The following is a 27,007-nucleotide window of genomic DNA, read 5'->3' on the forward strand; positions in this document are numbered from 1 at the left end:
TAGAAATTGTTTAAAAGCTCTTTATGGTGTATAACTCGGATGTTATGCGGGCTGCGGCGTACCATCGGAAACCTTGTTTGTTCTCTGCGAAACAATTAGGTTTAATAATGACAGTAAAAAAGTTTAATAGATGATAATTTATTATAAGTATAATTACAATACAGCGTATTACACTTTTAAACTAAATACCTACATAATCCTTCGAAAATTTTTCCTTAGTTTGTTTTAGAAAATAAGTTTTAGTTGTATTTTTCAAATCTATATTTTCATTTTTATTGTTTATTTCATGATAATTTAAAATATAAGTTATTATTAATATATATATTGTGATATTTTAAAATATGTTAATTTAAATATTAATATTTTAAATAAATTGGGTACATTTTGTATTAAGCTTCCCGGCTAGTATAAAACTACATAAAGTTTTAATGAATACTAAAAAATATCTTCTAACACATTTTTCTTAAAATAATTAAATAGATAAAAATCGAATATCTATAAACCATTAAACGTATACTTTTCAGTTGTATTTAACATTTTTGTAATAATTAACATTAGTTAATTTTAAGCATACATTTCATCACATTAATAATGCCATTTGTCATTTATTATTTTAATAAAATTAAGGCTAACATTAATACTGGAGAAACAAACTAATATATATTAAATATAATTTATGAAAAAAAGTTTTCCGATATTATAGTATAATATTATTAAAAATTTATGATATTTTTTAAGCAAATAGTATAATTAACGATTTTTTTTTTATCTTTGATTGAATGGGTCATATCAAAAATGACATATGTCATAAAAATTGAAATTTTACACATATTATGAATAACCTAATTACTCCAGATATTTAATTTATTTTGCACTTTTACTTTCAGTTATACATTTATTTTTAAGACACGTGATTCATATTTCATTGTTATTATAAACTTTGACCATATTTAGTTAAACTAACACAAGACGTCATGTTGTTTTCCCAAAGAACTAATATTTTTTAATTTAGGTCAAAAATAAAATACAATAGTGTAAAAAGTATACATATACATAAATTAAAAAACATTTTACAAAAATTTGTGACTACGTATATAAGTGTTGAATTTGATAAAAAGTATTTTTTGTAGAAACAGTGACTTATGTCTTACTTGAAATGACTTATGCAATTATAATAATTTATATTATATAGAAGAAAAGCATATTATAAAATATAACGTAAAACAAATAATTGTACAAATACTGCATGTATATAATGTTATTGTTATTAAGTTGAACACGGGTAAAGTCAGAGGCGGCTTTACTGTAGCAAAGGTATTGCTTAAGTAGTCTTTTCCAAGGATAGGAAAAAATGGTTCTGGTACTTTACAACGGTATCATTTTTAAAAGTATAATAAGAATTTATTTTTTTAATGGACTATTTTCTCTATGCCTTTATGAGGCTTATTATGAAATTTTAACGCCAAAATTTGACATGGTCATACTAGAGAGTTATTTAAATAATAGAAAAATGTGTGTTTTTTCATAAAATTGCTACTTCAAAGAGTTTTACTCAAAACTACACATATTTCAAAATGATGTCAGATTGCATAGGCTGCGTAAATAATGAAATTCCTTAGAACAAACCATTTTTTCTGGTTGTGAGAAACTGTATTTTAGATATACAGCTTACTTCTGGTTAAATGTTAATTTAATAAGAATGATGGATAAGTAAACACTTTATTTTAAATAGGTAATATATTAAATATATAAGTTAGACGAAATAAGTAGTATGTGCATACCGACCTCATTTGTGTTCTGTTGTGTGTAAGGGGGGTTTCTCGTATTAAAAAAAAATATGATTCATTGTGCAATGTTTTTAGTATAGCTGCCACTGGGTAAGAATGTTAGGTTAATAGGCTGAAGTATGGAATGTCATACGACTTTTTATTCTTGAATAACTATTATTAGATATTCATTTTTGAATTCTTCACATTTTCTATTGTGGTTGATTTTCCAATTCGTCTAAATGTTTTTGTCTCCTCCTCCGCGCTTCTTTGTACAATACCTGTGCTAATTTCAGCCTAGCTTTTTGCTTGGCGGGTAAGTGTTCCCTGCCACTTCCGCCAACAGGAGTTTCCGGTACAAGAGTGTTCGTTACAGTGTCACCCACTGCCTTAAAAGCATCCGGTTTGTGCCATTTGTCCAAAATCACCGCCATTCCGCCGGAACAGGAGCTCAAATCGGTACCCGAAAACGTGGAGGCGGTGGGCGAGGTTTTGCCCGATGAGTTCAGTAGAGGCGGCGTCGACGGCACTATCAGAGCGTTCGCCACGTGACCGGAAGTGCTCGGCACGGCGTTTTCGGCCGCAGTCGACAGCTCGTCCGTGCTTGCCGTCTTCACTCTGATCTCTGGCACTAATTCCGACTGATCCGAAGAGTCTGACTCGCTCCTGACGTGAGACTTGACTTTGGATTTCTTCCACTTGCGAAACACAGCCGCGTCTCTCGACTCCTCGTCCCTGGACTGTCGCCTTTCGCGGTGATGCTGGTGTTGACCGTGGTGCGGTTGATGGTGCCCGTGGTAATGGTGGCGATGGTGGCCGTTTTCGTCATCCTTTTCGCCCAACTCCCGGACGCCCGGCCGTTCCACCCGCACCAGCTTATCGAGAACCATGTCCATAATATCCTTTTCTGCGAAACAATTACAAAACAAAAAGTTACATTTGCTAACCAACAAGTCTATTCGATTTGAAATCCGATGGCCAAATTAGAATTTTGGACTTATAGGCGTGACTTAGAACCAATCGGTACATACGAAACCACCGTTATTCATCATTCAAATCTATGTCAGGATTAATACGTTTTTGGGGTTCCGAAACATATTCCAAAACCTGGGTTTTAAGCTTACTTAAGAGCTTAAGGTAATAAATTACTCTATCATCTTTACCCATTATTGTAGGATAGATGAATAGATTATAAATTATTACTATGACTGTCGGCTGATTATATTGAACTATTATGATATTATACCCAACACATTGTACGCAAAATTGTATCATAGTAATTTAGCGAATCAATATGTGTATTAATAACAACTATAAGTACTAAAATACAAAATAAAATAAAAACCAGGGGTCGGGGCATAATGGGGACGGGAAGGTCACAGTTCTACTGGAATTATTATAACTAAAAATGCCTAAATCACTTTTAAACAAACGCTTCGATGCGAATCCGTGGATGATCAAACCAGTACAGTCCAAACAAAGCACAGTATAAACCAGCACAGTAAGAAGTATTGTATGTAAGTGAGTAGTAGTATTCACAGATACAAATATTAATATCGATAAAAGCATTGTATCTAATGACAATTATGTGGTTGAAAACACATTTTTAGTACTAGGGTGATACGATTAGGGTTGATCGTCTGTCTATAAAAATGTATTGCCATAATTACCCATTAAAAAATAAATAAATATCGTAAAAAACAAAATAATGAATACATTTTTATTATCTTTTGACCGTTGGTTCACTCACATATAGCAACCGAGAAATTTACTACGGTCAAAGTGTGATTTTTCCATTCTTTGGCATTTTTCCTAAAAAAAAAAAAGTTTGACCACAGAGTTTTGAGAAAATTATACATATATATATATGTTATTTTTAGTGAAGGTATCGCTAAAATTCTCAGACCTAAATCCCTTTAATTTTGCTTAAAAAAGTGGAATAAAGAAAAAAAAATTATTTATTCTAGGGGAAAGGGTTTATGATAATATTTTGGTTTGACAATGTTTATCGGTAGTAATAAGTTTAAAAAATATTTCATACAAATTTGAAATGAATTTGACTATTTTTAAAAATGTTATAAAGCACCGTAATTTTGTGCTGAAAAATATCTACATTTTTTGGTGTTTTTCTCTATTTTAAAGAGGAAGGGATGAACTTTTTTAATTTTTGGTCCAATAAAGTACCTTACAGGAACGATTTCTGATTTATAGAGTTTCTACATGAAGAAATCGGTTTAGGAGTTTAAAAGATATCGTGGGTACGGACACAAAAAAAAAAAAAACAAAACACACCATTGTAAATACAATACCTTCTCAGCTCCGCATCGAAGCTAACAACATTATGAATAGGTAGGTACTTCTAAAAACTCGTATTTTAGTTTTTACCAAAACAATAATATTAGTAATTGTAATTACAATTAGTGCCTACTGCCTACGTACAACTAAGTACGAATTTGCTGGTTAATTAGCTGGTATAGTTTTAAAAATTTACTCGTCAGTGACAACAAAGGCTGTTAACCCGACAATAACTTGAAGGCATTAGACGGGAATACTCCTCATAAACATGCTTTCTCTGTACACATCTGATATTATACCCTTTAGGCATTGGCACACTTTTAAAACACGTGGTGTATCTGTAATACGATACATAATTGCGTACAAGGTGATCGGTAAGATATCGGAAGGAAATACTACTCATCGGTAACCCACGCGGACGTTATAATGCGATGTAACACGATAAGCATTTTCAGTAACTGTATTTTTTCTCTCGTGACAAAAACACTTGAAATTTCTTCATTTCAACATTCTTTCAAAATATTTACGTCAAACACGGTTTATGTCTTGTTAGAATGCTACTACCCGAGAATAAAAAATATAATCTATTATTTATAGTTCTGCATTATAATTTATTATAGGGTACCTTTTTTTTCAAGTAATCGCCAACCTGGGAGGGGACTGTTTGCACACCAATTCCATTCAACGTATTATTATTATAGGGTACCTAGGCTTTTGAATCACGACAACATCATAGCATTAATTTTCGACTATACAAATATATCATTATTTTGCATCTTTTACTTAATCTTGTAACGATTCTACTTATTATTTATACCGGTTCGAGCTTTTTCCTCACGATCCTTTGTTCCTCTCGTTCCGGAAAGTTTATTTTCGGGTATGATTTGTCTCCATTTTGCCAATGCCGTGTCCATGCTGTTGTAATCGTTATCGCCTAGCTTCTTGTTGGTAACCAGTTGGAACATTTTTCGTCTCTCTTCCGTCCGTTCTCGTCTCAACTGGATCTGTAAAATCATAATGATACTAATAGTGTTAATCTCATGTGATTGCAAAACGTTTTTACTACAGCCGTTAAATGGTTACATTCTGAGAAATCAAACGACAATAACTTACGACGGATCAAACGGACATTGTAACTAAAAACCCGAAAGTCAAACTAATTAATGTATAGTGGCTTAACGTTATTGTTTACTTTGATCAAACAACTTTGCGAAAAATAACTTTTAGAATGACAACGGCCAAATTGTCATTTTTTTTTTTAAGTGACCGTTTATAATAGCAAGCTTTGCTATACTTGCTAAAGCAACCCTTTTATCATCAACGAGGAGATAATAACAAACCCCAGAACCAAAATTACGCTGTTTGTTTTTTCGGGACGTTTGAAAGTAACATTACAAAAAAGCACTTTTTTGGACGTTACGATTATAGTCTATCGTGGTATCTTGATACCGTCTAAAGTTTGTTTAGATTGTTAACAAAAAATATAGGGATAAAAAAAACTGTTAAGCTTACTTTACTGCTGTGATTTTTGAAAGCAATCACAGAAATGTGTTTAAACAACATAATTTTACCGAACGCCTACATCTTTATTCCAAGACTATTGCCGAGGGTCAAAACAACTAGCCTGTTTATGTTTTATTTGATCATTTTAAAATTTAAATCAATATTGCGCTGTTAAAAACGCATTGAACTCACCTTTAAGTCGTTATTGGCTTCCCTCAATGACGAAGTCAACGAAGCTAAATAGTATATTATCAGAATCAATAACAACAGCAAAGGAATGATCATGGCGGGCGACGCAATATAGTCGAGCACGCGATGCACCATGGGATTGGGAACGGCCTTCTTAATGGAGTTGGTGAATATGTGATAGATCTTCTTATACTGCGAGAAGGGACCGCAATGCCACGACGGCTCGATCCACACTATAGCATAGCCGACCGGCAGCACACACAAGAACAGCATGGTCAGCAACAGGCCTAAGTAAAAATTGTTGCTGCGGCTGGCTCGGAACACCACATCGTGGGGTACGTTGCAAGTGAGTACCGCCCAGGATCGGACATACATCATGATCATCAACTTGAACACGTTAATGATGGGTAGGCCGGGCGAGAAGAACATACCCATCCACACCATACCTTGGTTGTTGACCAGGTGCAAGATGTTCTCGGCTATCTTAAAGTCGCCGTACTGCGGTAAACTTTTCTCCAGGTTCCAGCACCAGCACCGGTTCATGTATCGAACGAACACCGCTCGCGCAAAGTCTACAAATATCGTGGAAATTATCGTGGATACCTGAAACACCATTTGAAACAAAGAGATTATAAGAAAAAAATACAAGAATAGTATATAATCATAACAAGATATAGTATCGCAGAATACTGTATGTATCGTTTTGGGGAAAACTGTATTTCCTATTCCTCTTTACACTTGCCTCCGCCAACATCACGCCAATTGGATGCTCCCTTTGTTAACATTTAATCGGTTTAGAGCAAAAAAATAGAACTTATATTTTAAAGAAATAAAATAAAATCGTAAGACGGGACGACGTGGCCGAATGGGTTAAGAAGACGATGTTTTATACGTTTACGTTCGCCAAATCGACTCCCAATCAAAAGCAGACTTGACAGTTATTTCAATTGACAAACAACAGTTTAATACCCGATAACCAGACCCTTCTCTAATCCAAATATATTTGATCAGCGTTTGTACTAATCTGTAAGCCCAACATAATTTATCAAAAACTTATCGCCTTAAGGTATATCTAGTAGGGAAATTCAGACGACATAAAGAGAAAACATAGCAACGATATTTTTAAAGTATAAGAATTTTAACACACAAACATAAATTTTAATATTTAAAAAATTGATAACTCAAAAAAACATATTGTATAAGTTATTTATAAAAAGTTAGCTTTACAAAGCAAAAATAAGAGACATAAATTTGCCAAATTTGTTAAATTTACATTTTAATATAACCAATAAGTAAATGCTACAATGTGTAATCACAAAAGCAATTAATAAAAAACAAATTTAATAAATTTGTGAACCCAAAACGAACAATATATAATTCACATTGTTTGAAATTTCGCTCGCTAAAAAATAGTAATTATATTCAATAAACTATTTATAAAAACATAAAAATAGTATGTTTGATTTAATTGAACACTTTATATAATTATTATTATTTATTGTTTATGAAATGTGTAAACTTTTATAATATATTTTTCTAATTTTTTAGATTTTTCAAATTATTAATATTAGTAGTAATATTAAAATTCTATCATTCCTTTTGGATAATAAATAGTATTGCGACAATAATAAACACTTACTAAATCCATAACGGTTAGTTTCACAAGCTCTTGTCCGAACATAGTTTCCCAACATAGTTTTCGTAACTTGTGTCTAGTCGGTAGATCTAAGCACTCGGCTTGTAAAGATAGGTCTTCTCGAGGTGCATCTTCGTGGTCAATAGTTGTTGAAAAAATTGTATCATCTAAAAATTAGATGTATTAGTGATTTGCCTCAGCTTATAAACTAGACGTTAAAATAAATAGCCCTAAAATACCAACTATGTTTCTACTAATTCACTTATTTTTCACTCTTCAAAATTTACATACCATTTGTATAATATGTTATCTCTAATTTTTTTCTACTGTTGACCCATTTCTTAATCTACTTTTTATTACACAAGAAAGCCTAAGTACAAATACCTCGTTTAGAAGTTGCGCCGATATTTTATGATACTAATTTTTAATTTTATCTAACCGATTTATTTTTCTCCGACGTCTGTTTCCATTGCTCTATTGAGTACATTATTAAATATAAAAATATCTACACTCACTGGAAATCGTTATTTTTTAGCTCTCTAGGCAAAAGAGTTGAGTTTACCTCTATAAAAATGCACATGAAAAATATTTTTCTGTAACATTATAAGACGTGTTAGTATTGACATTAAGACTTATCTTACTTGACATCTTGTCGCCACCTTGGTAGGTCGTTGGCGGCTCGGATGAGTTTAAATGCAGTGGCCGCGCTTGGCAAACTTCTCGATAACAATGGGTGCCATTGAACACGGTTTCGGCCGAACGCTTCCTCCTATCGTTCGGCGTTGCAGTTTCTTCGGTGTCATTGTCTAAATCGTCATACGATTGGGCATATGGATCTACTGCAGGCCAATCCGGTTCGTCGGTCGCGTCCCAGTCGGACGTTAAATAGTCTGTCGTCGCTTCCGAAGAGGTGAACTCCACTGAAGTGGTACTCTCTGAGGTCGAACTCAATTCCGTGTGATCCGATGAGGCCCATTCCATCGTAGATCCGCCACTCTCGCCCGTGTCTTTCGACCAAGTGGAAGGATACGCATCGACGGTTATCTGCAAATCGTCCACGTTTTCGTAAATTTGCTGCTCGGTGGTCGACTCGACAGTCAAGTTGGCCAACCAATCGGTCGCCCATCGACTAGAATTATTGTCGGTTGACTGTGCTGATGTAGTGTAGGCAAAATGGACTGGCGTTCCATCGGTCATTTGCTTGTTGGTCAAGGCAGTGGCGATCGATGTGGTTGTAGTTGCTGTTGTCAAGTCGATCTTGGTGGGTTTGAGCGTGGCTTGAGTGTGATTATGAGTCATCGCAGGTATGGAAAATGGACATTCGATGATTATCCGATGACAAGCAACGGCATTGTGGTTGGACAGACCCGCGATTGGAGCAAAAGTGGTAGTCGTAGGACTCAGCAGCGCCATAGACAGTAGCATCGATGGCTTGGGCATTTTCGGCAGAGACGTAGCGGTCATCACGTCTGTTATGTTCGGTTTTAGTTTTAACAGATCGTTTGTCTGTGAACAATAGTTGTAATTTTAATCGGTTGTCTCGTCTATATGAAATTATTGGCTGCGCCCGACCCTAATTTAGATCAATGTCCTTAGTAACCAGCACCGTGCCATTTAACATTTTTCAATTTAAGATAATAAAAATACATTCTTTATTCTTATCAAAACATACAATATTATTGTACTAGTATCAATACTGCATTTTCGTACCAACAATATTACGGTCAAACCATATTCTAAGTTATGAAAGTATATTAAATACTTTATTATAGCAAACACGTGATATTTTCAATCACAAACTACGCAGTAATTTTTCCTAAATAAATTAAAAACGGGACTACCCCAATTTAATACTGTAACACTATAGCTAAATAAGTAATAACTAATATGGGTTAAATTCGTCAAAATACGCCATTCTAATTTTTGAGTGTTAAGACAGCTAAAAAACAAAACTAAAACCGTCAGTTTGAATGTAAATAAATGAAAAAATAAGAGTTTTAATCATTAGCTATAAGAAGCTTTTAAGTTATAACTTAAAAATGTAAAATGGTGAACAAGAATGAAAATGAATTGCCAGAAAATGCTAAAGTATGTTAAATTGATTTATAATTTAAGATGGTTTAATAGAAACTGCGGTATTTGGTGAAAAACTAAACAACGACCTTTTTTATTTTTTATGATGATATCCATCATCAGCTATAGATGCGGTTAAAAGGTCTCGGAAACTTTTAGAACGAATAAATAACCGCATACAAATATAAAAGTTATGACCAACACAGCGTCTCAGCTCCAATATTAAACTTCAATGTGAGGCTTAAAGTAAAAATTACCTTTCTAATATAATCCCAATAAGTCTTGTTTATGGTTTCTACTTAAAATACCCTTGTTTTGCTTACGAATTTGTTAAAACAAAACTGTATCTAATTATTTACCAACGTATAATTAGTAATAATTCAGACCCACGCATTATACGACCACAAAAATTGTTGTATGTCAGTAAAAATAAAATTTATTTTATTTTATATATTGCGAACAATTTCAACAAAAATGTATATTCGTTTTTTGACGCTACTAGATTTTATCCTAAACGACCCTCGAATTTTTCAAAAACACTATTAATATCTGTCTAGCATATTCATTTTTTTTTTTTATCATCTCTTTTTAGACCGTCATATTATCTACTATTTTCCACGTCTATTTCCATGACGAATCCTTAATAAGGGCTCCACATGATTATTCTTTATAATATGATAAAACCCACTCATCCTTCTTACTACCGACTTATTTGCGTTGTAAGCGTCTCTCCGGCTTACTACTTGCGTATTCGGATTCAGATGCATATTTTACATTTATCTCATTTGTAACAAAAAGGACTTATACGGTAAAATTGTTCAAACGCACTTCTTATTTTATCTATCAACGTTGAGCATTGAGCGATTACAGGAGATGAATAATCTGGATCATTTATTTTTCTATGCTACCTTTATGTCAGCTCGTCGATTAACAACAAAACAAAAAATATATTAGATCTTGGAAAATTAGAATACTATCCGCGCAGTTGAAAAATTAATCATTTTAAACTTCCAACAATAACTCATACAAACTACTAGTCTAATAATTAATATAATCTTCCTAATGACGCGACGTACAAATTTTTATATCATTATTCTTTTTATTGTACGATAATTTTCAGTTGAAAATTCATTAGAGTAGTGTATAGTAGTGTATAAAATATATATAAAAATGTTGCACACTTTAAAACAGTTGTTTAAATTATCAAACGCATAGGATGCATCCACACGTTTTCCACTGGGATACTAGCTAATGCACTTGATGTACAAAAAATTATGCATTAAAAATATACTCACCATGTCGTTGATTTTTACAAACAAGGCGAACGTCAGCGTATACAAATTTAATAAATTCAACGCCATTATCCTGAAACATTTCAAATACAGTATAATGCGGTGGGAATAACTAAAATATATAATGATTACACAGTGTAACGCATTAAGCCGGATTTCATAAAGTTTTTAACTGTAAAAAAAACGGCCAATAGACTTACACAAACGCCGTAGATCAGTTTTGCCATTTGATGGCCTGGAAAAGAACGTAAAATGTGCAAAAGCGAAAATGGGTGAAGTGAAATATATGAAACACACCTTTAATGAAAAAAGAGTGATATATAAGAAAGTTTCAAGACGCTCTAAAGACGATTCTCGGAAATCTGAAAATATAACCCCCAGGAACTTATTCATATTCCTTATAAATGCAGCGGCATAAAGGACAATAGTAAATTTCATTATCATCGTGACTTTATCGGAGGCTACACTGTTAAATGTTAAAATAGGGAGTTGAAGTGGTTCGAGCAATGAAATATTTCATATTAGGTTAGGAAGAAATTAGTCTTTTTTTCTTGTTTCACATATTTTCATAGAAAATAGAATTAGGCGAAATTTAAACTAGGTCGGTTGGAATTACACCATTCAGCTGACTGATAACCAAGTTGAAGACATGGCAACTAGGAAGCTATTTGTTTTTTAAAAATGATAAATGGAGTCTGATGTAGTTCCTTGGATAGATGCGTTTTGTGACTGAGAGGTAAACCGCCAGCTTTGCAAAACTACCGCGTTTTATGACTCGGCTACTGGGACTCCTATTAAAAAATCAATATACTTCCCATAAATCTAAAGATATATTAAAAAATAAATCTTAGATAAAGAATAAAGGTCGACATAAATTCCACACTAAACGTTAAAATTTATCGTAGAAAAGCTAAGCCTATAAATTACTTTTTGTACATAAAACGATGAAAATATTAATCAGCTCTTACATTAAATAACGTGAGAGCATAAGACAGAAAAGATATATTTATTATCTTCTTGCCATTTTTGCGGTCTTATGAAAATCATTATAAACGACAAAATGTCAAAATTTATTTAACTTACGAATGTCAAAACATCGTTTAAAACATATAAATTTTAAAGCAAATTGAGTTGCTTTTGTTTAAAATAAGTTATGAAATGTTATTTAGTGTTTGGCACTTAAAAACCGCGTACAACATTAAAATATCAACATCAAATTTTGCAAAGAGTTGGACTGCACTGTTAATATTTTTGTCTGCTGAACTTTCCTAAAAAAACCTATATTGACAATATAAAAAGTTATATTTCTTATTGGCAAACTTAAATGCATGTTTATAGGATATTCTTAGAAGTTCTGGACTTTCAGTATTTTATGAACATCACTAGCTCTACTTAAGGCAAATCAATTTCTACCTGGCCAACTGTACGCGGAGTGTGGTTCTCGGGTGATAACTTTCAAGCACGCCCAAGCCTTCGAAGGCGATCGGAAAGAACGTGCCTATGAGCGTCATGACGACGGTGATTTCGTTTTTCCTCCATAAAGTAGACTCAGCCTCTGGTTCCGTAGACCTTTCTACCACCAATATGACGGCGTACACCGAACTGCCCAGCATCCATATCATGTTAAGGTTGGCGAATATTCTTAACACCACCACCTTCCAACTGTACCGTGTACAACAAAACATTAAAATTGGCAATAATTCAGCTAGCTTTAGGTTACAAGCAACGTTGGAAATTATCTAGATAGTTTTATTTATATAAAAATGCTTTAACTATAATCTTATCTATAAAAAAAAACATAGGATCATCTTATTATCTTTCTAGATATATAAAACGGTTATCTGAAACTATTTATCTAGATAGAAAATTACAATGTAATTATTTCGTCGTTGCCGCGAAAAAAACTTCTATGTGTTTAAACCTAATTGTTGGGAGACACTAAAAAGATTTATAGAAGGTAACACATAGGAGGTTTTATTTTTTATTTCATTTATTCTACAATAGAGATAGCACGTTGGAGATTTTATCATATGATAGCTTATTTTTTTCTGTATCCAGTAATAATAAAACCTCAAAATCGTAAAACTGGAGGTTTTTTTAAGGCAACGACGATTTGCTAATTTGATTGATCAAATCAAGAAATGTTCAAATCAAATCAAAAACAAAGGTGTATTTTTTATAAAATATATTTTATGTAAGTAAAAATGTAATTTATCTAAATTATAGATAATTTCTTAATTATTTTCGTCAGCGATATTGAATAAATATTATAAAATATTTGTAAATGAGTCGTACTACCTACAGTTTTTTTAATGTTAATTTTTCACCAAACGGGACCGTGGATTAAAAAAATGATACGCAGCGAACGTGTTAAATTGATACTACAATTAAATCTGATCAGCTATTGCTATTACTTTTGGTTGTCTTTCATCCGTTCGGCCTCCTCGAGTAGCGCTTCCTTAAAGCCCAGAATGATGGACGATATTCGGTTGTGCGCAGTCTCCTCGTTACCGATCATGTAGTCCCACCCGGTAAACAGCTTCCACGTGAAAATGCACTCGTCGTCTTTCTCGGACAGTTTGCTCAGCCTGGAGTTGGCTGCCATTCTATGGTCATTTAAAAACATCAATTAAATATCATATTATACCGCATGCAGCCAATCGTTTACGGTTTTCTTCTACGAACTTCCTTAGAGTGGCCACGAAGCTGTAGATATAGACGACAAGACCGACAATGAAATAGGCAGTAGGCAGTCTATAACCTGTGTCCGAACTCTGACGGTTCGAATAGTACCCATAAAACATGGGCGAGTGCTGTAACACCCCTTCGAAATTGAGCAGGGTCATCAGAGCCATGGACGTGGCTTCCTCCTGGGGCAAGAGCGTCTTCCGATCGCCCGTATCCGTTTTGCTTGTCATCAACACCTACGAGAAATTTCTCAAAATCAAATACCGATTAAAGATCGGCCCGAAAGGAGTTGGCATACTTCGGGCATGACTACAAAGGCAGCCAACAGTACGGATATGACGAAGTTCACCCAGAACAGCCATCGAAGGAACGTGAAGTATGACGCGACCACTGTGCCGAACTGCGATTCGATCTCCTTGATTGTCAACTCCCAAGGAATCAGCTGACTTACGAAATTGGACATCTCCCGTTTGCTGTGCTGCCATTGCTGCAAAATACGAACGACCCGTTAATCCCGCCATGGCAGATTGTGGTGGTCAGTTGACGGTTTAATACTTTGACGACGAGTATATGAAACCTAGCCAACATGTCTCTCGTGCTTTTGCTCATGGCCAAACGTTCTTGTAGCTGACCCTCGTGTTTCTTCACGTACTCCTTGGCCTGCTGGACCAATTTCATTTTCCGCCGAATCGACCATGGCTGTTGTCGAACACTACTCAACACTTCTTTGTGTAGCCGGATGTTCTCGAATATTTGTTCTTGGGAAATACCCGCGTCTTCGATAATGATCGCCGTACTAAAAAAAAACACACAGTACTTGACATATTTTAAAACTCACAATCCTGACGGACTTACAGTTAATCTATCGAAACTATGATAAAAGATACATATTTTTTATATTTTTCTCGACGTGTCATACTTAAATAATTATCGACTATACAAGCAAATATTTACTATACAGAGTGATCAAAACATTGGGAAGATGTATTCGTTTAAAAACTACAATAATCTTTCAAACTAATTTAAACACACCTGATAAAACTATATTAGGAATGATGATGGGTTATTGTATAAACTATAGTAATACGATACGTTTATATCAAAACTTAGTATAATTGTATCGTACCTTACATTATATTTGTTTACATATTAATGATTTATGGCATTTTTACTATTAAAAAATAAAATATGGAAACGCTCAGTTATAGTCTCTACTTTTTGAAATACAATGAAAAAAAATGCACACTTTCATTTTCTCCGTTCGTGTCACACATATACATGCCATGTACTCAGAACCGTACATAATCATATTGCATAAGTCATAACCACTAAAACAATTTTTAAGTTATTTTGACCATTATTTTCTAAAACTTACTCTCCCGAGCTGGTGGTAAAAGCAGATGACCTTCGACGATCTGACAGCAGACTAGCGTCATCGGGCAACATTGACGACACTGGAGAAGATGATCTCCTTTGTCTAGGGTGCTTACCTTTACGGGAATTGAGCCGTTTATGAAGTATGGCATTGACACTGGCCGAGTAATCTTCGTCGTTCTCTATAATTAAAACAATTTAAAAATAATATAACTATGTATCTTGGTTCCAAAAAAAAAACAATCCAACGACTTTTGAAAAAATGAAATAATTTTCATAAATGTCAATGTCTTAAAAGTCACGGACGTTAGCGAGATTGTATTTAGTATTTCGTCCAACCCTTTAGGAATCACCTTGGTGTCTGTCGGTCTGTTTTACAGGCGTTCGAAATTCATGTCTCTAGTTGGGCTACTACTTACTACAACTGTTGGTTGTTAGAACAACAATCGTAACACGGTCATTTTATTTTGGTGACATAATATGAAATCAGATAAAATTAATAAGAACTTTTGTGGTAAAAGAAAAATACATTAAATTGACCTTAATAACTCAAAATACTAAGCACTCGTATGACCTAGATCTGATGCCCTAGATGAAATGGATTCGCTTTTTTTTTAGTTTGAATCTATTATAGTATATTACTCACCATCCGAGTGCGTTCGGCTGGCCGAGAAGCGGACTTTTTCGATGGAGTGTCCTCTGCTGATGCTCATGTTGTCGTCGAAAAACTCAACACCCGATGGATCGCGTAAACCGGGCGACGTGGGTGGTACCTATAAATTGAATTTAACATTAAGCACACGGCTACACTACCTACACGTGAGTGAGTGCGTTTATGTGTGCATAGGGCATTTCGGAAGGTTCGTTTTGTGTGAAATCGCGTGCAACGTCCTCTAACATAATAATTGACGGTTGTTCCACGACCATTAAGCAGATTAAACACCTCCGGCTGGGAATCCCTCCCCTAGAGTTAATGAAACGTTACTCGAAACAACGTATGGCTCCCCCCGTGGAATTCGTGCTACCCCGTAGATTTAACGAACGCAATCAACAGCTCTTACTGGATCCCAAGGTGCTTATAAGGCGTTCATTTACAATTATTTCTCATAAACCCTTCAGATAGTAAATCATAAAACAACATGCATATTATACGGTCTGCGAAATCGCACCTTAACGGTACTCAGAAGCTCATCGCCAACTACCTTCCCACCTGCCATGCCGATTTCAACATTTTTTCATTCCACATAATGATAATACCGAAATAACGATCCAACACACTTTCACGGTTTACCTATTAATTGCAATTATTTAGACTTTTTTAAATTAAAACTCCACCTAATAATATTCAAATACTTTATAGCCAAAAGTGAAATCTTAAGAATCGTGTTCACTAATCTTCAACAAACCAATGTAAACTGTGTTCTTTAAAAATTAACTTAGGAAGCCTTTGAAATTTGAGTCCATCAGTTGCAAAATGTCGTATATCGTAAAATGGTTTTTGCCATTTTATTGTATTTCACTATGGTCATTTATTCAAATCTCAAATTTCAAAACACAGTATGATTTATTTAATTTTTAATTCTAAAATTAATAGTTTTATTACAGTATGTAGTAAAAATTGCGTTTTACTATTTCTTCGTACATAAGACCTTTTGCACTCATATTCGGGTTGGGTTTCTGATGAATTTTCCCAGACAGAATATGATATGCACAAAATGTTATTGTAGATGAAATAAAACTATCGGACATTTTATTCAGTGATAATTGTATTCAGAATAATTAATATAGGGAAAAAATCAGATTTGTACACCGACATCTATGAAGTATGTACCAATGTATTTTTAATTATTTTGTATAATACCAACCAATGTATTTCAACCAAAACTAATTATCCTACTCAGACCAAACCATAATGTATTGTCCAAAATACCAGGTCACTGGGAACAGTGTACACAATAACCTAGTTTTGATTTTGTCCATAACGTATACTTAATTTGTATTAGAAACAAGCGTAAACAACTAACTAAAATAAGAGCATTTCATTGCTATATTTAAAAGTAGGTTCATTATAGAAAAAAATATAATAAAAAATTACTGAAATATTGTGCTTCAAATCAACATAAATTAACACTACAACTTTTATACATCAGTTAAAATATTAAACAAAATACTACTTTGACACTAGAGACCAAAAATTCGTGCATTTATAAAAATGTTGCATGGTCTTAGCAATTTATAATATTTTTTTAACGAAATGCTTTTTTTATTTCCTATCTTTTATTTTTACCTACTTTAACTTGATATTAACTACTAACCAAAAACACTCATCACAATAACTTTATAGATAATGATTTTTTTTTTCTAATAAACATTTTTTCTTATTTAAACGTTTAATGTTAATTAAAAAAATAGAAATAAAAAAAGTATTATCGACAATCAGCAATATCAGATAACTTTTACTCACATTTATAGACACCTGTTGTTTTTTGTTATTCACTTATCAGCTATATACAAGATACATTTGTAGCGTTTGCGGATAAGTCTAACTTGGTCTACAATCACAGTAGAAATAAAATGTAGATGGTCATGTGTTGTACCTATGTTGTACGATGGTCATGCCACACCCACAATAATAGCAACAAAGAGCCATATTATGGGAATAGTGACAACGACATTAATTTGTACCGCAGACTTCTCACGCAATACTTTACAAATCGAGTGATAGGGTAAAAGCAACAATTTTCATTATTTTCAATTAACTTATAATCAAAATAGCGACTTTTAATGTCGTTTATCATTTAAAATATCTGATCCGAACATGTACCATTCTAAAAGTTATAACAATGTGCCATAATTTTTGTTAGGTAGTCCTAAGTATACGATCAAATGAACGTAGTCTTGTAGTTATTAATCCGTTTATTTATATAACATAATATATAATTTAATTTATAATTGTATGTATTAATAATATATAATTTACAATAAAAGGCACATAAAGTAATTTTCAAGTTCCATCAATACAAAATAATAGTAAGATTTTTATCGCTTTAAAAATATTTTTGGTTATATGTTTTGCAGTAGGTACTTTTTAAGTATTAAAGACTATGCAGTTATTAATTTTTTCATGAGTCAAGTACATAAATTAAAATAAAAACTCGGACTTTTAAGTCTAAGCTATAACAAACAAATTAACAATAACAATTCCAATACATTTTGTTGCAGCGATAAAACTCTTCAATTTTAATTTATTTCTAGCAAATTTGAGTTGGTAACTGGACTAGCAAAAATGTAAAAACAAAATATATGATTTATATCTTTATTAACATCCGTTTAGAACATATAGGACTCAATAAAAATCCAGTATTATTAATTAATTATACTGGATTTCTATTCATTATCAAGATCTAACATCTCACTTTTTACAATTGGTATTTTTTTTGTAAACTTTTTAACAGCAATTACATAAAACTAAATAATATTATAATGTTATTAATAATTTACATTGTATTAATTTCCACTAATTATATATATATATATATATATATAATATAATATAAATTATAAATAAAAAAAACTAACCCGTAGTATAAAAAAAAGATCAAACTCACAGCTCATTAACATTTTACAGGACAATAATTCAGATGACTATTTTATGTTTTAGACACCACTAAACATTTAAGTATTCAATAAACTTTTAATGGCCCGATGCACAGCCCATACCATGCCTGTTTTTCAAACAGAAATCGAAATATCTCCTCTAAAACGAAATTTACGCAAGAAATTAGAAACTGTTTTTATAAATACTTCGATTGCTTTAAGGATATTTTGTACACTACCAATGACAGTCTCCGAAGCAGAAAGAGCTTTTAGTAAATTAGGAAATCAGCTTAAGACTTGGCAGAGGGCTTCAATAGGCCAAGAACGACTTAATTCCCTTGCACTTTTATCAATTGAAAACAAACTTGCATCAAAAATTAATTTTGATGATATTATACATGATTTTGCCAAAAAAAAAAGCGAGAAAAAAATATTTAATTAATATAAAATGTATGTTTAAAACTAAATGACGATATGTATTAAAATAAAAAGGTATACAAAGCATCTATGTATCTAAATTATTTACAATATACAAAGATACGTAGAGTTATTTTTATCTGCGCGCTTTCTCTACCCACTCCACCTCCCATCCTACCCTTTAACCTTTAGTAACTTAAAAAGTAATTATCCAAATCTAGTTATCGACCAGTCACATTTTTCACAAATTATTCGTAATAAAATAGCTATCTTGAATTTTTTTTTTAAATGTAACAAAAAAAATAGTTTAAAAAAGTAAAATAGTTAAGTGTAATAAAAAACGTGGTGCTTATAGCGCAAATGAGTATAAATTACTTTTTTTAAAAATATTAAAAATATTCACTACAACAAAAGTTATTTCATTTGTCGAATCATTGTGGAACACCCTGTATATATATATATATATATATTAATATATTACACAATTTGGTTTGCATGGTAAACCGCTTCCACGCAGTGCAAACCGGACAATGTGTTAGACGGCTAAAGGTTTACTACCCTCGACCATCCGTACTGTTCTCACGAATTTCACGGATTTACACACACTAACAATGCAACCCCCCCCCCCAAAAAAAAAGCCCTCCCCACAATGCGACTGTGGACATCAAATCCAATCCTCAAGACATATAGTAGAAGAATGTCCAATCAGATCATTCCAAGGGGGACTGGCAGAACTCAACAAAGTTACCACAGACGCAATTAAATGGCTTGAAGACTTGATATATTTATATATCACCCCCCTATTTAACAACCTATGTTACCCATCTAGAGTATTATGTTATTGTACTTCTAATATCTAAATGTTAAATTCTGTTTTTCAATTATTTATGTTTTTTTTTTTTTGTTATTTCTCTACATATCCCAAATCATTTCATAATTTATAATTTTCATAGTTTATTTTGTATTGTTTATGTGTGTTAATAACGTCATACGAATAAATAAATAAATTATAAAATAATAATATTAATACTAATACTTGACTAAATTAAATTGAAAAATTTAATAATATTTAATTTTACCTGTAAAGAAGCCTGTAATATAGAAAAAAATACTACAAAACCGCTGATAAAATAAATCACAAAAATATGTTTTTCTTGGCATTATAAATTTAAAACATGGTACGTTGAAAAGTTTGTGTGCGTCAGATTTGTTAATAAATTATATTTTATCAAAAATGTCTATTATACTGTTGTTTCTTGTCATATAAAATTTGAAGACGGTTTGAAAGACGTCAAGAACAGTAATGCCCAAATTAATTCATTCAGTGGAAACAATTTGACAACCGTTTGTGAAGTTAGTAAATATTGTGTTGGAGTTGAGTCAAATACATATATGTGTAAAAGACAATAAAAATCTAAAACCTGTAATATAAGCATAAAACATAGCTAAAAAATTAAGCTATTTTAGATCGGTATGTTTATAGAATAACAAAATAAAACAGGAACTAAACGGTAAAAAATATTTATTCCATTCTTATAGATTCAATAATCTTGCATTGTCATACAATGAAATACAAAATTACTGGTTCAAACACAGAAATTAATAACGTTGTATATTTTATTCTGTTCCAAAACATAACAAAGAACAAAATAAAAAAAAGGTTTTTGATGTAACAAATAATTCATTATTACTATTCGTTTTTATTATTATTGTTTTTTTAATATGTATTATTTAATAATAAAATTTACCATCAGGTGTAATAAAATATTAATATATTTATGATTATCTAATAATTATTTTTTTAGCTTTTATTAGCAACACATAAACATATCAGGAAGTAGATTTGTATAATGAATATATATGTTTATATATCCACAGAAATTATTGTAGTATATGAATCATATTGTGTTATATAAGAAAATGCATTAATGTATTTATCCATAAAGTAAAAGAATTTGTCTAACTTTTTAGTTATATTACTGCCTTCTAGCGGTATAAATACTTACTAGAAAAACTTCAATGTTAAGTACATACATGCACTACTAGCGCTTTCCAAAGTAGTTTTGAAGATATTGACAAAAATACTATTATCAGAAATAGGAATAGGTACCCTATTCTTTATAATCTAAAACGCCACTAAATATTTTTATAATGTTGATCTAAAAAACAAACCAAAACTTAATTATAAAAGACAATTTTTAACTATGAGCTAACCTCAGTATTGTTTATATTATCTATAAATATTCTGAAAAAGTCATAATTCATAGCTAATTAATGTAGTTATTGTTCTAATATGTTTTTCGAAAATTGATTTAGTTTTGTATTCAAAATAGAAGTAAACTATAGTTATAGGTACAAAATATCGTTTATTTTGATTTGTTAATTTTTAATAAGAGAGCTCGTAGTAATGTTACAATAATTAAAAATAGGGTCGTAATTCAGAATGTTCTTTTCCTGGAATAATTTTAAAGGGTTAATCTGTTAATTGTTATTATTGGCCAATTATAAACATATGATAATACTGTAAGTTCACGCAAATTAAATTTTATAATAATAGTTAAAGTTTTTATGTAATAGTACAACGAATATTTGGAATGGCTAATAAAACATGCTCTACTTATTATTTTTTTATTTTTAAATACACTTACAATAACCTGAATAATTTCCATCAGGACACTCTGTTCAGACAATATATATTAACTTCCTAATCATACATTTTTGGTATTATGAAGTTACCGGTTATAACTATTTTTGAATTATTAATATTATTTATTAATTCATATTTCATACATCAACATAGAAATTATTAGTGGGAAGCGTCAGGAATTTCAATTGAATTTCAAGACCACGTTATGTTGTAGAAATGTATACTTATTGTATTATTATATTTGCTTGCAAACGATACTCATTAATAATATGCCTTAACGTTTTTGCGCAGTACATTCATCTTAAAAGGGATAAAATACTCATTCAGAGCATATAATATGTCCATCAGAGATTGAGCTTTTGTCAGACATTACTTTGTTTAAGACACCGTCGTTTTGAATTATCTCTTTTCTATTCAGAAGAATGAAGTCTAATTAATTATCCTTTCGCGCAAAATATGCCAGGGATTCGCAAACGCGACGAAGCTGTACGATTTTATCCATTGCGTGGTTTAATTCTAAAATCTATCAATGTAGAGGTATTTGGTTAATGCAAAATTTATACTTGCAGGCTATGTATAATACCTAATCAATATACAAATATTGCTCTTAAGTGTATATCTACATATGTAGAGTATCCATATATATATATATATATATAAATGAATGTCTGTCTGTCCTTTATGCACACCTTTCATCCGATCTACAGGAAAAAGGAGCTAAACAAGTTTTACAGTAATGAAAACTATATCCTGTCACTAGAAATTATTAAATAAATAAGTACAAATATAAAAATGTAAGTTCAAAGAACAAGTATCGATTAACCAGAAATGTTACAGAGATTGTATTTTGGCAAGTAAAAATACAAACAAAATCGCATTAAGATATATTATGTTTTTGTTATAAGACCACATTTATATAGGTTTATTTGTTGAACGATTTGAATTTTGTACACAGATTTATGTATGATAAATATAATATTGTCTCGAAGCCCGAGGTTCCGTGTAGTATCTGGCTATAGTAAATACTTTGAGCAAAATAACAGATTCTAGTAACAATAACTGTGTACAAGGCAACCGTGTACACAAATATAATCAACATTATTTTCCGCGATGGGCTCGACTGTGTATGTGGTCACCTTAAACGCAATTCTAATAGTGTTCTTTGCACGAACGACCATATCCACGATCACTACAGAAAATCCATGGGCCAAGCATGGTATATTAAAAACCTTCGACGAATTCAAGGTGATGGTAAAATCGGCAATCGCTTCCAAACACTTGAAGGAAACTTTGCCGGCCATCACATCAGATCACGTTCAAAACGTTCAGCCGATGAGTACACGGATATCGATAGTGTCTACACCACCTCAGTCGCTATCGAAGCAACCTTTATCTAACAAGATACCAGACATTTGTCGTGGTCGATCTCGGAAGAAGTATCTGGACAACAAGGCACGTAATATCATCGACAGCGTCATCGGACAATACAAAAAATCCTTCAACCGCGAAACCTCAACTAACCCACCCCAAAAGTAATACCACTATTTGTTTACTGTTCTTATACTGTTGAATAATCACATTTTTGTAATGGTTCTTGTTTCATAATAATGTTATATTTCATTCCAGCGATTTAATATATATATATATATATATATGTATAGTAATTGTATCTTGTACCATAATTTTTAAGGGGTCAGAATGAGACATTTTGTTCCCGTAAAAATAACAATAATATGAATTATGAACATTTAAATTAAATATAGTTCATTAAAAGTATATTGATGTGCCAACATAAAAACATACAATTCTTTATTAATGGATTGTCGTCGCTTGAGTAACAACACCGAATGTCTCAAGTTTTGGCCGAATTGTGTTAGCTGGTTTAAATTTTCGCAGGGAATGGTTTGGAAAGCTAAGATTTACATGAAGTCAATAGATAAGCATGTTGCTAATCTATTTATTTTTATTTATGCTAATTTATTTTTTTTTTGCAATGAGATATCCGCTTACGACGATATAGCTAACAAACAAATTATGTATTCGTTTGTAATATTCTATCAGGTAGTAAAGAAATACGTTTTACTAACTAGAAAACTTCATAAAACTTATGAAACAATTTCAAATTAATTTCTACCTACAAGCTGTCTAATGGAATGGCGCACAATTGTAATTGTTGCTGCTATGTAACTAATTGTAAAACTTAAATAAACTAAACATATTCGGGTGTCTTTTTTTTTGCGATTCCAATTACAAAATCATGTCAAAATTAACTTAAAATAGTATTTACAAGTACTCGACAAAACATATTAAAAAGATTCTAGGGACGACGGAATTAAACAACTTAAATTAAACAAATCGGACTCTTAGTTATTTGATAATGTAAGATTATAAAAATGGCCGCAATGCTTCTGTCGTCTCAGACGATGCTGTATAAACTCTTCGAGAGTCCCTGTTAGCACATAGTGCAACCGGTGAGACTAACAAAGAAATTTAATAAAAATCTCTGTTTTTTATATAGGTATTGTCACATTATTTCATACTTCAATACAATTCAAATTGATCTGTATAACTAAGAGAAACTAATGTGAATGTCAAGGGTTTCCGTCACTAAAATAACAAATTAACAGAATTATTTTTAAAAGGTAATAATAAAAAGGTATTAAACTTTTAAGGTCTGCCAAAAAAAATGCTATACCTGTAAAGTAATATAAACATGTACAACACAATATGGATCGTAAAAATGCAGTCCTCGCAGTAAATTATGTCATGAACAAACACTTTTTGTATGAAACTCCATCAACAAAGTAAACACAACTACCTCGAAAATAAAAATTCTATATACTTCCATGAAAACACTGAACACTATTATTGAACAAGTATAACAAAGTAAATTTAAATAAAAACAGTTAAGAGAGCTCTACCCACCCGTAATTTATCCGTAGAAAATGGTTTTTCGCAGGACAGTTATGTGGAGGCAGTATTTACAGTAGCCTTTTACATTTTTTACAATTTATAAAAACAAACTTGTCTAAACAATCTATGCCACAATGTTTTTTTATTTTTTTGATAACCTAAACACAATCAACATTACTCGTCCGTAAAGATTAGTTTTTTTCTTTTGTTTATAAAAAAAAATAGGGAGTATAAATATATAAAAATTAAAATTTTCTAACGCTACTGTTAAAACTTGTCCCGGGGGAAATATTGTAATTTATGTGATAGTCTGACAAAAATAACACCAATGAAGATCCAAATTACTATATTTATAAGTATACACTTTACTTCAGGCTCTAAATTAATGTTTGGCAAAAAAATCCCTATACTTTACTCCTTAATAAATGTGTGGCGTGACGCCTTCTTAATAACTATTATATGTTACGGTACTCACATACAAAAATTTACAAATATAATTCAACATTATAAATTTAAGTAGTTCAAAATGTTATAATAGTATTACAGAAAAACTAAAACATTATTTAAAATACTAAATTTTTCGGTTTTTACCACATTGCTGTTAGCTTATTAGCGTTAGAATTTTAAAATAAAACCACTTATAATTTAACAAACCACTAACAATTCAATAATTAAATTTAAATATTTATTGTGTAGTCCAACAATAAAACGGATTCTTTCCATGCGATGAAAAGTCTATTGATCAAATATTATGGCCTTACTATAAGACTATTACACAAATGAGACCATTTATATGAGTACCAGAAAAGGCTAGGAATATACTAGCTAGGAATAAGTCTCTTTTTCCTAGTAATATTGAATATCACAATAAAAATGTATTTTATAATTAGGTTAATTTAGTAACACCTATACTATATAAACTAACATAAACAAATACCTATAGTAACTAATATATTTTTTTATTGTTTATAAATCTATACACTTATTGAGGAATAAATTTACTATTTTAATTTTGATTTTTATGTTTTTTTATTGATTTTTATTATAAGTATAATTACTTTTATTTGTTAAGTTATGAATTTAAATTGCATGTGTATAATACTAATCAAGTAATAATGAAGTCTAACTGGTATAAGCAAAATAAAATTGATTTTATTTTTGGGGTTTAATGTAAATTTTAGCTGTAACTAGTTCAAGAAGTAGGTTTCATAAATAATTAATAAAATAAACTTTTTTTCTTGTACACTTTTCTACGTAGTAGATTTCGGGTAGAGATGTATGAGAAATTTTCAGGAAATTATCTCAGTAATTTTACTCATCAATTAATATGTTTTTTAAAAGAAGGTGATAGTGTATATACGAGTTGGTAACTCGTTGAAACATTACGTTTAAATTACAATCCATATATTTTTGTTGTGGACAAATATTATATAATATTGCTGTTTTTTTAGCAATATCTTTTTACAAATTAAGTAGATCTAAACCGACTGCTCAATCATTTTTACTCGCTAACTCTGGTAATAGAGCTCAAAATATTTGCGACTTATTACCTGCGAAGGTTGAGGACTTTTATCTGACAAAGATTTTGTAGATATGCCATTGCCTCTGCCGACCGAATGATCCCAGCTGACAGTCCGACTGCGCCTCCGAGCCGGATTATCCGGATTGTCACTCATGACTAACACACGTCTTGTCACTAATACACCGAATACATTTTTATAAAACCACCGCTAACGACGGTGGTGAGATATACAGAGATTATGGACAGTAGGGCAAACACATTCAAAGTTAATGGGTACTCAGGTTAATTAAAAATGAAAAAAATAGAAATATGTCAACCAAACGGAACTAGGGCAAAAAAAACAGGAATCCCGCCCGATAGGTGAAACCCCCGTGTTTAATTACGTTAAAATGTTGCGTTTAATACTTTCAACCTTTTCCTGAATGTGTTCGTAAGCTTACTCAAAAACCATTTAGTTCTACGCCTTTATCATAAATGAACAGAAACAAAGTGTTTTTAATCGATAGAACGGAAATGATTGCCTTTCGTTCTCGACAAATAGTTTAATGCCATACTAAAAAAACTACTTTATGTATGTTTTACTCAAATTAATTAATATATATATATATATATATTATATTATGATAATTCATAAACTACTACAGGCTGGCGTGGTTTCCCTTTATAAAATATAGTATATATTTTTCATACACTATTAATAAACGAACACCACCTATAAAACAAAGCATCGCCTAACTCTAAATGTAAGAAATAATTCCTATGATACCGAGCACAAAGGGTATAATATTGGTTTAAGGATGATCGGTTCTAAATCTTGTACCTGTGATAATGGTGACATTTAAAATTCTAAATAACTGATATAATTCAAATTAATAGGGTTTCCGTTGTCAGTAATCGTATAAACAATTCAAGGTGAAGTAAGGTTGTTAATAATTTCAATTTTGAAGGTTTTATTTTTAAAGCTATTTTAGTTAAATTAGGTATAAGTCTAAACCAAAAAGATTCAGCCACGCCAATTCAAACTAATACCTATTATAACTAAAATAACATTAAAAATAAAAACTTAAAAATTGTAATTTAATTCACATAAAATAA

General features: G+C 31.5%; 1 protein-coding gene across 1 annotated transcript; it reads right to left on the minus strand.

Annotated features, from left to right (window-relative positions):
* Window positions 1-1,670: 1,670 nt before the first annotated feature.
* Window positions 1,671-26,048, minus strand: LOC126833378 (transmembrane channel-like protein). The gene is made up of 14 exons (XM_050564679.1): window positions 25,941-26,048; window positions 15,463-15,589; window positions 14,818-14,998; window positions 13,998-14,238; window positions 13,741-13,929; window positions 13,440-13,678; window positions 13,169-13,360; window positions 12,168-12,416; window positions 10,758-10,827; window positions 8,031-8,895; window positions 7,393-7,556; window positions 5,757-6,356; window positions 4,879-5,065; window positions 1,671-2,673 (listed from the first exon to the last, which is right to left on the minus strand). The coding sequence occupies exons 2-14, from the start codon at window positions 15,527-15,529 to the stop codon at window positions 1,979-1,981; spliced, it is 3,939 nt and encodes a 1,312-aa protein (XP_050420636.1). The 5' UTR covers window positions 15,530-15,589; window positions 25,941-26,048; the 3' UTR covers window positions 1,671-1,978.
* Window positions 26,049-27,007: the final 959 nt, after the last annotated feature.

Source organism: Adelges cooleyi, unplaced genomic scaffold (genome assembly GCF_023614345.1).
Source record: "Adelges cooleyi isolate 19-005CV unplaced genomic scaffold, UGA_ACOO_1.1 ACOO_flye_CR_arks_rails_tigmint_CR_PRNA_1, whole genome shotgun sequence".
In the NCBI taxonomy this organism is placed as follows: domain Eukaryota; kingdom Metazoa; phylum Arthropoda; class Insecta; order Hemiptera; family Adelgidae; genus Adelges; species Adelges cooleyi.